The following is a 13,891-nucleotide window of genomic DNA, read 5'->3' as shown; positions in this document are numbered from 1 at the left end:
TAAGCAATCTATTGGCTTGCCATGTAATCTCATTTAGTTGTTAAAATAAATGAAACAACCAAAGCAATGTAATTGAGTCAGGCATATGATAACATTTATTCTACTATCAGTCTGTAAGTGGTAAATCTGGCTTGTTATTTAGTTTGCATCGGGGCTGACTTCAGTTTTTCTCAGTGTACTTGATAAGGACAGTTTTCTTGTTTTAACCCTCTCTTTGCATCTCTGAACAGACCCCTCCAGCGTGCAGTTGAATTTTCCCTTTTCTTGTTTTGTACCTTTGTACAGGCTTCCCCTGGGGCCGAGAGGACTTTCTGGTTTCCTCTGTCTTCTTTCAGAGTGCAGCTCAAGTAGCCCCTCCTCCCCTAGGGCCAGCTGACTAGTGAGCATCTGCCTGCCCAGAGGACCTTTTATGGTCTGGTGCACATTTTATCCAGACTCGTCCATCTATGCTATTTCCCCAGGCAGAGTATAAGCTCCCAAAGGGCAGGGTCTGTTTCCTTTGTGTTTCTTTGTCCCCAGTGCTCAGTGCCTGGCCTGGAACCAAGAAGTACTTCTTGGTTGGTTGGTTCTCTTTTTAAGACACATTTTAAAGTGGATGCTTCTCAGTATTTAGAAGTCCCAAACTGGCTCTGTGTTGGGTTTTCTTACGGCGGCAAGGCCCAGTTAGGCTTGTGGCTGCTTGTGCTTCGTCTGAATCCAAGCCCTTTGAGTGAAATTCTGCCTCTGATTTTAGGGGGAGATTTGCACTATCACCTCTCTCAGCATGGGGTGTTTTCTGAAAAGGAAATGAAGTTCTATGCTGCTGAAATCATCCTGGGCTTAGAGCACATGCACAACCGTTCTGTGGTTTACAGAGATTTGAAGGTAATCGTTTCAAAACACTCATTTCATTTACTTGGCCTGCTCCAAGTGGGTTCGTTTGAGATAAAAAAGATGTTTGGAGTTGGATGCTGAATTTTCTCCATGCCCAACATCTTTGTCTCAGCAGCACCAGTCAGACTCACTGGGCCTGGATGGCCTTGGGGTTCTGCTTCTGCATAACCAAGCACTGAAATGCTTGTTGATGATGAAGAGGCCTTTCTAGCGGCAACAGATGCCAGATGTGTCATTGCCAGAAACAGAAGGCCACTAAGTGAGGAGTGCTCTTCGTGTGCTGCGTGGCCAGAGCCCTTGCCTGGGATGCTCTGCCAGCATCTGGGGCACTGTACTCCTTGTGTAACCTGGGCTAGTGATTGCTGCTTTCTGAACCTCCATTTTCTCATCCCTCAAAGGAGGGCTTGTACTAGACCTCGGAGCAGTCTCTTCTTACCCTAAAGAGTCTGTGTTTTTCATTTGAATCCCTAACAAGTATTGAGTAGATATATTTTACTTTTTTGATTTTTGAAGATTTTTAGGAGTATGAATTAATCAATTTGTATTCACATTTTGTTCTAACTACTAAGAATTTAGCATGCCCTATTTTTTGTAATCACACAACATTATTCTTATGGCACGTGAAACAGTAGCTGATCCCTGGCAGACAGCTCCTCTGCCCAGCTGCAGTTCTTTGTGGAGGAAAGAGACAGTTGATTTTCCTTCATTGATTATCATCTGATTTGATGTTAGTGTGTTCCTTTTTTGTCAGAAAGGTAGTCAGCATTCTGCTTGACTGTTTGTTCCAGTGATTCGGTTGAAGATGGATTAACGAATGATATCTAAGCCAGCATACTGGGCTTAATTTACAACAAAGGCATATTCTAAGGTCCTTTGCCCTGTCATTGTACCTCTTCAGTGAGGTGCCATTTATAAGACCCCTCTCAGGGGTCACTGTATTATGTACAGAGAAAAGCATGTTTATTGACTCTCAAGAGCTGAAAACTCTGGTTCTCTGTCTAATCTTTTTTCCCCCAGACTAATGAAACCCTATGAAGAGTGATGAAATGACTTAGAACTAACAGGGTCCTTATAGATTATGTATTGGACTCCTCTCATTTCACAGAAGAGGAAACTGAGGTCCAAAGCTGGTCAGTGACCAGCTAGGTCACAGTTTGTAAGTGGCATAGCTGGGCACCCCTTTGGGTCTCCGGACTCCTACCCTATACTCTGGTTGCCTGCCAAGGGACCTATGTAGCGAAGCCAGATGGGCTCGGCTTTTTTAGGAGATGCTCCTTTTTCCTCAGATGCCACTTTTTCTTCTGAGTTAATTTCCACAAACATGTTGGTTGTGGTAAAGCAGCTATGACTCATTGAAGCAAATACAACCATAAATAAAATAGGTTTTGTGCCCGCACTGGGTTTGTAGCCTAAAGGACTTCAAATCCTGCCTCCAACATTTATTAGCTTTGTGACCATAAACAAGTCGCTGAACTTCCTCAGGCTCTCATCTGGAAAATGGGAATAAAGTAATGCCTCTAGTCTATTCTCATGTGGTTTTGTGGGGCTTGGGCACAGAATGTAGAGTAAGTCCTTTGCAGAACTTGACGAGCTCACTAAACGCTCACTCTTTCTTTGTATTTCCCTTCACGTATGAGGGCTGAGGAAGGGAGGGCTCCTTTCTGATTGGCAGGAGTAGTTGTCTGATGGAGCCTGGGGGCCGTAAAGCCTGACTGCATGGACCCAGTCATGGGGAGGGTGTGTAAGTGTTGCTTTCTGTATTTGTATCTAGCCTGCAAATATCCTTTTGGATGAATATGGACATGTGAGGATATCAGATCTTGGGCTTGCCTGCGATTTTTCCAAAAAGAAACCGCATGCTAGTGTGTAAGTATTACAGACTCATCTGCTCTCTCATTAATGACAAATCGTGCTTTTCTACAATGGAATTTCAAATGCCCATTTTTTCCCTACTTTTTACTTGTGATATTATGTAATTTTTCAAATGCTGTGTAACCCTGGCTCAAGGTAGACTTCTTGTTATTATTGTCGGTTCTGGTTTGTGTTTAAGAGAAATGCGTTGTACTGAAACTCCAAAGGCTTCAAAGGTGGGTCTGGGGATGGGCTGACTGGGTGTCTGCCTGTCTTCCCAGACCCTGCTCAGTTAAACTCATCCCCAGATGTTAGGCCATAATAGTCAGAGAAGCGTGTGTACCCCAAGTCTAGTGCCTGGTCCAGAATGGCAGCTCCCCAGAAGCTTGCTGGTTTTGTCATTGCTTGTGTTTGGCTTGGTTGTAATGTGCCTTGGTGAAGGGAGTGCCCGTGCTCACAGAGACAAGGATCTGGGCAGCACCAGCATGTCCAGCATCACTGTGCACGGGGAGCTCATCCAGCGTTCCTGGATCTGGGTAAACAGAGAATGAAATCCTTGACTTAGCATGGAAATTTGCCAATCTCAGTGGTATTTTCTCTTCCTTCTAAGAGCTTTTCTAAAATAAAATTGATGGGCGTAAATGTGGAGAACCTTAGATCCACAGGCCATTTTAGTCTTTGTTAAATTCTGCTTTCCTAAAGCCATTGTGCTTCTTTGAATTTGCAGATTCTTTTGCTTGCAGGCCAGTTACTTAAGTGAGAAAGAAGGGAAGATGCTCGTCTTGTTCAGAGCTCAGTCCTGTGTATGTGCACAGCCTGGCATCACCATGTTGTCTGACAGGAGCAGGACCTGTCTGTTTCGGCTCCCAGACGGATGGTGCCGTATTGCTCCAGAGCTGCTTCCCTCCTTCAAACTAAATTGTGACTTAGGACTCTGGAGGTTAGAAAGCAGGGTCATAAAATGATTCGTGATTTGTTTAGATTTCTCTGGTGTCAGGAAAGTCCTTATAAACACACCCAAATCTGTGTGTGTTTATTTGAACGTATATCACAAATCACATGTGCACATATGCACACATGTACCTGCATTGCCTACTTTTCAGGGCCCTTGAGAGGCTTCCGTGAGGTGATATATGTATAGCATGAATGTCAATTATAGGGGTTGTTATTCATGAGAGACAGTGTGGCACCGTGGGTAGAGTGATGAACTTGGAGTCCAGAAGTCTTGGGTTCAAATTCTGACCAAGACATTGAATGGCTATACGACCTTGGGTAATGGAATTCATCCATCACCAAGTCCTTTTTAAGCACCATCCATGTGCCAGGCACCAGGACAATCACCGGGGATAGAGATAAAGAAACAAGTCCTGTCCTCAAAGAGCTCACGTCTTGCTGGAGCAGCAACATGCACATCTACGGAGCATGTACAAAATGCCCGCTGATTTAAGTAGGAGATATTGGCTGTTGGGGATCAGGAGAGCATTCTAGGCGGAGGAAGGGAGAGCCAGGAGCCTCCTAGGTCTCTGCTGCCTTGGGTGAGCCAAGGACAAGACGGGGGGGATGGTGCATTGTGCGGGGTTTGGTTACAGTGCCCCTTCCTCATAAGACAAAATGGGAGTTTGGAGGAAGGCTGTGGATGCTGCTCAGCCAGCTGCACTTATTAGGTGCTTACTGTGTACCTAGTATCGACTGTACCGCAGAGAAAGGCAGACAACAGCCCCTGCTCTCAAGGAGCTCAGAAGCTCAGAGGGGCTTCACTTATCCCAAGTCCTTAATAAATGTCTTTCCCTTTAATCCAACCTGCAAACAATTATGTACAAATGAGACACAGACAAGATAAATGGGGGCCCTCCTAGAGCGAAGCGTCTAAGTCCAAGATCCAGGGGGTCTGGACAAGGCTGCTGAGCATAGAGAGTGTCCTGGCATGGCAGGCCATCTGGGAAAAGGCTCAGAGGAGAAAGCTTCCAAGAGCAGCTTACATTTGGGCCTGGGAGTCAGAGGAGGAGCTGCACGTTCTTCCTGCTTTAGGCAGGGACATGGTCATGTTTGTGTTAGGAATCTTATAGGGGTAGCCAGCAGTGTAGACAGACAGTGAGTCACCAGGTCATTCAGCCTCACTTAGCTTCAATATCCTCGTTCAGAGAGCGGGCAGAGGAGCTGAAGCGCCTCCTTCACAGGCGTGCTGTACCCATCAAGTGAAATACTGCCACCACAGTACTTGGCACACGTCTTCCCCCAATGTCAGGCTCTGCATCCATGGTTAGTTTTGTGAAAGACCGGTGCTTGCTCCATTATCTGCATACTTACTTTTCTTTCTAAATATCTGGGTTACTGATATTTATGAACAGGTGGCTAAAATGTAGCAATTAACGGCTTTCAAAATAAACTTAAATCTTTTGAGCTCCCACTGTCTGCCCAGCCCTAGTTTTCTCTGCTTGGGTTGTTTCCCTCTTTCTGGTTTCTGTTCTGTTTCTGTCTAGGAGAGGCCCATGGCCTAATGGGTAGAAGGCTGACCTCTGAGCCAGGAGGACATAGAGTCAAGGCCACTACTGAATTTCCCCACATTTTTATCATTTTCATGCTTTTAAGCCCCCATTTGGAATTAACGCTCATCCATGATGAGTCGAATGGACCTCTAAGTCACCCTCCCAGGTCTAACAGGCATCACATGCTCCTAGACACGTCTTTTCCTTGGGAGGGAGGACCCTTCCTCTTGGCAATTCAGGTTATGTCACCAGGGCACTGAGTCCTGGATGGTGCCTCAACCTCGGAGCATTTAAGTGACTGCCCAGGAGCAAATCCTTATGTTTCTGAAGCAGAGTGGATCACGGTGTTTTCTGCAGCTAGCTTTCTGTCCACTCTGCTCTGTGCACTCTCTTGGGCATACATAGAGCCATACCTGTGTCAGAATGACTGGGAGCTTTCACCAGATCTGAATAAAGGAGGACACTCACTTCCTGCAGAACTTGGGTTAGTGACAATCACATTGGCTTTTTTATAGTATTTTAGGATTATTGGATCCAAACTTACTGTGGACTGTGTTGTGGCCAAGGAGGTCATTAGGCTTGGGAATTTGATTTGGCCTTTTCAAACCATAGTTAATCTCACGTAATTTCTCCAGTTTTGTGTGGTTGTGATCACCTTACTGTAGGCCCAGAGAGAATCAATGATTCTCTCAAAGTGATTAATTCTAGGAGATGCAGTTGTGACTAGTCTGCACACCACTTGACACATATCACTTTTAAAAGGCAGACTAATAGTCTAAAAGCACGACTGTTTTTCCTCTCTTGATTTCAGGAGCACGTAATTGTACCTACCTTAACAACTCCTTTAAAATGGGGACAGTTGATTGGCTCAGTTTAATGGCAACTTCTAGTGAGTCAGTTACTTGAAAAATAACATGCAAGGCAGTGAAAATACTGAGCAAATGAAGTCCCTTATTCTGTGTCCAGCCTAACTGCCGTGGGCTGCCTGGGTCATCTTACCTATCTCCAGGTCTTCGGTGGCCAGCCGGATAAACATATGGAGAGAAGAGACTTCCAGAGTCAAACAGAGGTTGTAGGCTTTATTCCGGATCTTAGCTACATAGTGTCAGCATGCAGGGCGAGTTCTTCCCCTGGTATGCAGGGCTAGTGCTCCCTGCAGAAACCCCCCGCGGGAGCCCCTTTCTCCTCCCAAGGAGCAAGGAAAAGAGAGGAACCCTCAGGCTTTCCTGTCCCCATTTAAGCTCTCCCCCTGCTAGTTCGCTCATGGACACTGTGCATGCTCTCAGCCCCTTAGCCAATTAACAACAGGTGTTCTCAGACCATGGACCAATCTCAAGGGTGGGATGCTCTCCCCAGCAAGTTTCCGCTGAGAAGAGGTGGAAAAACAAGATAGCTCGTGTTTCACTCCTCAATTCCCAGCTGTTCCCTGGGGGGCCTTGTGAGAGCTCTGTGGTTTAGAAGCCCTCACCTTTACCTGACCCGAGACTGTTCACATGAGAACTGAGCTTACACCCCAACAATTCTGAAATAGAGAGCACCAGGCCTGGAGTCAAGGAGACTCATCTTCCTGAGTTCAAATCTGTCCTCAGATACTTAGTAGCTGTGTGACCCTGGGCAAGTCACTTCATCCTGTTAGCCTCAATTTCCAAATCTGTAAAATGGGCTGGAGAAGGAAGTGATAAACCACTCCAGTGTTTTTGCCAAGAAAACCCCAACTGGGGTCACGAAGAAGTGGATATGACTGAAAATGACCAAACAAAAATTCTCAAATAGGCTATTGGTCCTCCTGAATACTTAAACCGAGGCCTTGGAGTCAGTCTGTCCTATTTGAAACCTTTCAGAGGTACAGAGATGAGACTTTCCTTGGGCAAGGCCAATCACATAACTGTATCTCTGCTCCCTCAGTCCAAAGGTTCTGCCTCATGATTTGTGGCTGACTTTGATGTTACTTTGGAAAATTGTAGTTAAACCAAGAAGTGTTCTTGGAGTAACATTGGACCATAAAAAGAATACTTGGGAGTCAAGCGGATTAAAAATAACCAGTCATGACAGGACCTTGCTTTAGCTATGACGATAAAGCTCCGTTTTGGGTTATGCCATTTCCTGCCATGCTTTGCTCATCCTAAGTCCTTAATAAGTGACTTTTCATTTATTGGTTCAGGCCACCATTTTCTAATATTCTTTCAGAAGTCTTCCCTTACCTGAAACAAGGTGACAAAGGTAGAAGTAGAGAGGAGCAGCTAATGGGCAGGCGGATCCTCAGTTGGTAGAAGGAGGTGGAAGTAAGCCAGCAGTATCTTTTGTTAACTGTATGCAGGGAAAACAAGGTTGTTGGGTTGCCTGACTGAGCTTGTTTTCTTTGCCCTGAAATACTGACACCTGTCAATGTTAGAATTAGAGCCTCTGAGGGATAAGCTCACCTCCTCTAGTACCAGGGCTTCTGGGGAACTCTATTGCCTAACCTGTCAAGGAAGATAATGGAAAAAAAAAATCACCCTTCCCCCAGCCCCTTATTTGTAGACCAGGACACAGAGTTTAATCAGAGGCAGTTACCGACATGGTGCTTTACAGCACATGAGAAAGGGTGCACACCTGCTGGTGTGGACCCTCCCTTGAGCAGCTGTGGGGGAGAAGGAATGGAGAGTATCAGCATTGTCATTATCCTTCATCCTCCTCCTCCATCATCATCATCATCATTACCATCATCATCCTCATCATCCTCTGTCAGAGCTGAAGAACATGTAGTCTGAGCTAAGTGACCAGGCACAGAGCAGGGTAGGCAGGTACAGTGGCCAGAACTCACTTGTAGTGACCTCCTTTATCAGGCATCCTGAACCCTAACCCTTGAATTTGACAGAAGAGGAAACTGATTCTGAGACAGGAGAGAAATGATTCTTCTAGGGTCACCCAATGACTACATTTCAGAGGCACGGTTCAAACTCAGGTCTTTCTGATGCCAAGTGTAGGTCTCTATCCACTAGGGCATGTAGCTTCCCCAGGCAGCTGAGGGTTAACCCATTAAGTGCTAGAATGTTTTTTTAACTTTCAGTAGAAATCTCAAGTACAAAAAACTCCCTAGTTAATTTTCAAATAATATGCATGATTTGGGTTGATCTAGCCCTGTCATGCCAGTGCTCATATAGGCACATATCAAGTGCCTGAACATCAGTCATTTACTTGGCACAGTGCAGAAATCAGCCTAGTTTATTATTTTAATATTTAAAGAAACCACAGGCAGAATCAAGTCCAGTGCCCTCATTTTATAGGCCTGATGCCTGGCATGGGCCTTGGTAGGTAGTGAGTTAATAGAGCTGAGATTCATTCCTAAACTTTGACTCTCCGTCTGATTTTCTGTCCATGCCACGTCTTCTAGTAGGCATCTGCTTAGTTTCAGACATGCTGAAGATGATTTAGTCAAAGGAAAATGTGACCCAGGGACCAGATATGGAGAGCTCAGCCCAGGGGGCCAGGTACTTGCTTTCCTGACAAAGTCCTTGGTTTCATCTTGCGTTCAGTTCATTTGCCAGTGAAGTCCCATAGGAAGCCACTTCCTCCAAATTGGATCCCTCATGGTTGACTTTCTTGTTAAATGAACTAGGCTCAAGCAGAATGTTCCCTCTCCAGAAAATCACTTCTTGCTCTAAGTGTCCTTTGACCTGTCAGCCCCATTTAAACATCCTGTTTGTCTGCCTCCTTAACACTATCAACCAAACAGATATTTCTGTAGCACCTACTCGGTGACAGACACTGGGGATAAAAGTGCAAAGAAGGAAGCCATCGAGACTACAAGGGAGATTCTGTTCTACTAGGGGAGACCAGCACATGTTCAATTATATTAATTTCCAAGTGTATTATTATATAAACATATAAAGTCAGTAACCAAATAGAGAGTAAATAAATACAAGGGGAATCAGGGTAAAGCAGATGAGCACAAATGGATAAGAAGGGCTGAACTCCTGGGTCACTGGGGAGGGAGGAGGCAGCAGCAGCAGCCTGAATGTGGGTAAGGGGTGGGGAGAAGTGATGGAGAAGCGAAGGCGTCATGCGGAAGGGACACAGGTACTTTCTGAAGATGAGGAAGAGGGGCCTTCTGGGCATGGGGAATGGCCAGTGCAAGGGCTCAAAAATGGGCTGGAAGGAAAGCCAGTTTGGCTAGCTCTCTGTGGGAAGGAAGTTAGGTCCAGTGAGGCTAGAAGATAGGGCAGGGCCTGGTTGTGAAAGATTTTAAAAGCTAAACAAAGGAGTTTTATGCTTTATCCTAGAGATAATGAGATCCCACCAGAATTGGATGAGTAGAGGAGTCACAAGTAGGTTTACACTTGCCCAAAGGCATAGTGGGAGCTGCGTGTAGGATGGACTTGAGACAGGGAGACCAACAGGGAAGACCATTGCAGTCCTATAGATGATAGATAAGGGCCTGAACTCAGTGGGTGGCTGCGTGAGCAGAGGCCAGGGGTTGGATGTGAGAGGTGTTGTGAAGGTCGAAACTGGATTTGGAACCTGATTGGATGTGGGGGTGAAGAGTGAGGATGCCAGAGAAACATGGGGACATAAGTAGTGTGCTGGTGCCTTCGACAGAAATGGAAAAGTTTGATAAAGGAAAGTATTTGAAGGCAAAGAAAGTGAGTTGTGATGTCTCTGGGACACTGTGCAGTAGGAATTGGTGATGGAGGACTGGAGCCCAGGGGAGAGACTGGGCCTGGATAGATTGATTTGGGAATCCCTTGCATCAAGATGGCACCTGTTGAGGTGACCAAGAGAGGAAATGCAGAGAGAGAAGAGGAGAGCCTGAGATGCTCTGAGGAAGGAAAAGCCACAGGTAGGAGGAGGGACATGGAAGAAAAATGAGCATAAGAGCCTGAGAAGAAGCCATCAGACAGGGAGGGAGGGAAGCAGGATGATGAACCAACCAAGGAGGCCCAGCTTCTCCAGATCAGCTCACCCTAAAACAGAGGGAGAAGCATCTCGTGTTCTTTCAAGAATTTGGTCTGGGGCCCATTTTCTCCCCCTTTCTCTTCCATCTCTGCCCTTGAAGGGCTACAGCATTGAGGGGCACTCAGGCCATTCCCCCCTCCCCCGCCCCAGCCCTCTCCTTCCCACCAAGACCGCAGAGAAATGCTATGTTTGGTGACTGCTGAGCTAGAGATGTGGGTTGTATGGCCTCTGCCTATTGCTTCTGGCCTCTGTCCCCCTCTGAGGAGATGCCCTTTGTTCAGTCCTTGGGCACTGAGTGGCAGTGACTCCTATCACCTGCTTCTGCTTCCCCCTCCCCCACAGCCCCTCCTCCTTCTGCACCCCGCTGCCCCTGCTGCTGCGGCTGCTGCACCCTGGAACCTCAGCCATGCTTCCACTTTCTCTGTCCTCTTGCCTCTTCCTGCTCCTGTGGTCCCTCTAGCTTTCTAACTGGTCATCGATGTTGGCAGGCAGTCCAAGAACATGTGGCCTTCTTCTGTGAGCTGGCCCCTCACGGGGGTGTCTCCAGAACTTTCCTCCTTTGCTTGGCTGTTCTTTCTGCATGTTTGACCCATCACCTAAACCTGGCTGCCTGTTTTCTATTAGTATTGTTTTGAGCAGAGATACATTCTTTCATATTTAGGGTGGTGAGAAGACTTAGGAATGGTTTATTCATCGCCCACAGTGACTAGGCCCTTTGCTTCAGGTGTCCAGTTACATGATCATTTTCTTGTCCCTGTCAGCCAGTCATGGAGGAATTGCCAAAATCACTAACACTCATTTTGTCTCATCTTTTCCCCCCAAGTACCAATCAGTGAATCGAGAACGTGCTGCTCTGTGCTTAGTTTGTGGTGGCCCTAATATGTGCTGATCCTGCAGTCTGTCTGCCTTTCTTCCCTACAGTGGCACCCATGGCTACATGGCTCCAGAGGTGCTCCAGAAGGGGACCGCGTATGACAGCAGTGCTGACTGGTTCTCTTTGGGATGCATGCTTTTCAAGCTTCTACGAGGGTAAGTACGAGGCAGAGTGAGTCCATTAAAGAAGAGGTGTTCTCTGCTTTGAGTTCCAAATGGAAAGTGTCTTCTGACCTCTGGGCCTGCCTGGAAGGCGATTGTTTCATTCCTAGTTCATAAAGATAAGCAGGATTTCACAGGTAAAGTGTTGTCTGCAGCTCAGCCAGACCGAGCTGAATCCTCGTTGTCTGAGGCCTGGATGCGATTGCTCCAAAATCCTTTTGTGGAGGAGTGATGGTCTTGAAATAAACCTCGTGCTGCCAAGGAGGGGAGGGCTATTGGAGAGGATGAAGTCATTGCCCTTCTCTTCCCTTCCACTTTGAACAGAATGTACTCATTGTTGTCCTTTTGTGGGGCAGATACATTTTGGGGAATATTGGGGCAGGGAGGGAAAGCCCCCCCGCCATTCTACTCACCTCTTTTTTGGGGGTCGCTCATTGTGTAGGTTTTCTACTTGTGTGGAGAGCCCTGAGGTGGGCTTGGGGACTGGCTCTTCGATGTACAAACCTCCGATGGTAGCCTGTACATGCCAGGTGTGCGCTGTCAGGGCTCCCATCTCATAGGCCTGTTTTTAGCTGTTAGGCTTTGTTTGTTGATGGACATCATCATATTAATTTTGCCCAAATCCAAACAATTGCTTTAAAAAAATTTTTTTTACCATTACTACATTTGCTTATTATGTATGATATGTGCATCTTCAAGAGAGAATGGGTGCTGTGGCCTGCCGCAGGGTAAAGTGCAGCCTCCACCGCAGCCCCAGCCCTGCTTCTCTCATGTCTTTGTAATCCAGTTATGCTCAGCCCACTTAAGTCACTTGGGAACCAGAATTATATTATTGCTTATAAATTCAGGATCTGTGTTTCAGTAATTGAATTGTTTCATTTGTGGAGCCTGACTGCTAGTTCTGTGCTCTAATTCATGTCATCAGCCTTGCCTAGCTTATTAGCGTTTATTCAGAGGTAATACCACAAGAAGTTGCTCTTCCATACGCTAAGATGTTCTGATATGCCGTTGGACCACCTCTTCCAAGGCGGGGATGGGGGAGAAGGTGGTTCCTGTGAAATGACCGGTGCCAGCCTGACGAGAGAGGTTCTTTGGGCTGCTTAGCCTTGGGGAGTAGTCACCACAATGGATGAGGCAAAATTGATCAAGTGCCCACTATGGGCAAAGCATTTTGCCAGGTCCTGGGGAGCCCAAAGACAGCAACAAATCCGTCTCTGCCCTCAGGAAGCTTGTGTTCTTCTTGGGGAGTAGATGGGTGTTTGTAAGTAGTTCTAGGGAATTTGAGGAAGGAAATCACTAATGGTTTGGGACTTAGGAGTGATCAAGGCAGACATCACAGTAGAGATGATGCCTTCGTGGAACCTTGAAGGAAGTCAGTGTTTTCGAGAAACAGAGATGAGGAAGGGAGTGCATGGTGTATTTCAGTCATGGGGAATGGTACGTACAAATACAGAAGTGAGAGTTGAAGGGTCATAATACAAATTGGCTGGCACATAGGGTCTTTGAAGGACAATAGTAAGCCAGTTTACTATTGGAGACCAGTACCCCTTCTCTCCCTCTGCCCCTACACCTTCCCCTTCTTACAGCTACGGAAGAGTTACGGTAGCTACAGCTGCAGGCCAAGAGAGTTCCAGCCAAGAACCCTGGGCAACACTCCTTAGAGACTAAGCTCTCCTGGTCAGATCATGCCCACTGTTATTCTTTAGTTTAATAGCCTCCCACTTCTGTTTCTCTGTCTGTGTGTTAATCAATCAGCAGCCATTTTGTTAAATAAGGACTCAGTTCCTATGTCCTTTTATCCATTGCCATCCTCATTAACTCTTCCTATCCATATCCCACTCCTCCCATCCCCATTGCCTTCATTGTGCCCTCTGGAATGTTGGTTTCGTGAAAGACAAACTTTACATCGTCCTGACTCTCTCACAGAGCTTCCATCTGTTGGCCCTCACTGAGACCTGGTTTCCCCTCCCTCCATTGCGTCTCCTCTGGTGCTGGCTACAACTTCTCATGTCGACCCTCAGCAGAGTGGTGTCCAGAGCAAGGTCAGAACATTCCTTGCTCCCGCTGCCACTTGCAGACTTTCCCTTTATCGTTTAGCAGTCTCTCCTTCCTGGAAATCCACTCAATCAAATGATTCGTTGTGTCTCTGTCAGGGCAGTGGTCGACTGGTCTCCAGCAGTTCACTCTGAGCTCACCATACCCATCTCCCTTCTGACTCCTTGCTTTATACTAAGGAACCTCAGTATCCATTCAGTCAGTAAACATTTAAGTGCCTACTATGTGCTAAGCTCTGGGGACAGAAAGGAAAGCAAGAGACAGGCTCGGCTCTTAAGGAGGCTCACAGTCTAAAGAGGAAAAAAGCATGCAGACTGCTTAGGTATGAACCAGATAGAAACAGGATAAATAGGAAATAATCAACAGAAGGAAGGCCCCAGCGTCAAGAGGTATTGAGGAGAGGCTTCTTGTAGCTTCTTGTAGCTGGGATTTGGTGAGAAGGTAGAGGTGAGGAAGGGGAATATTGCAGGTAGGGGGATGAGCGATGAAAATGCCTGGAATAGGGCAGGGGCGCATGTCTGAGAACTGCAGGGATGACAGGGTTACTCCATCACAGTCGATGTAGGGTGCGTAAGGTCATCAAGGACTTTCAGCACCAAATGAAGGATTTTGTATTTGATCCTGGAGGGGCTGACATTGACTGAAGAGGACAGTGA

The 13,891-nt window shown here is 46.6% G+C and overlaps 1 protein-coding gene across 3 annotated transcripts in view; it reads left to right on the top strand.

The window, feature by feature from the left end:
* The window catches only part of GRK3 (G protein-coupled receptor kinase 3), a 184,690-nt gene that overhangs the window by 129,597 nt on the left and 41,202 nt on the right, over positions 1–13,891 (top strand). For all 3 annotated transcript variants that reach the window (XM_072600102.1, XM_072600103.1, XM_072600104.1), the window contains 3 exons: positions 734–864; positions 2,645–2,739; positions 11,067–11,174. In XM_072600102.1, coding sequence (XP_072456203.1) covers positions 734–864; positions 2,645–2,739; positions 11,067–11,174 — 334 coding nt within the window. The remainder of the gene's footprint in view (positions 1–733; positions 865–2,644; positions 2,740–11,066; positions 11,175–13,891) is intronic.

The sequence above is a fragment of the Notamacropus eugenii genome, chromosome 4, assembly GCF_028372415.1.
Source record: "Notamacropus eugenii isolate mMacEug1 chromosome 4, mMacEug1.pri_v2, whole genome shotgun sequence".
In the NCBI taxonomy this organism is placed as follows: domain Eukaryota; kingdom Metazoa; phylum Chordata; class Mammalia; order Diprotodontia; family Macropodidae; genus Notamacropus; species Notamacropus eugenii.
Note: the sequence above shows the minus strand (reverse complement) of the source record. Positions and strands in the feature narration are given on the sequence as shown.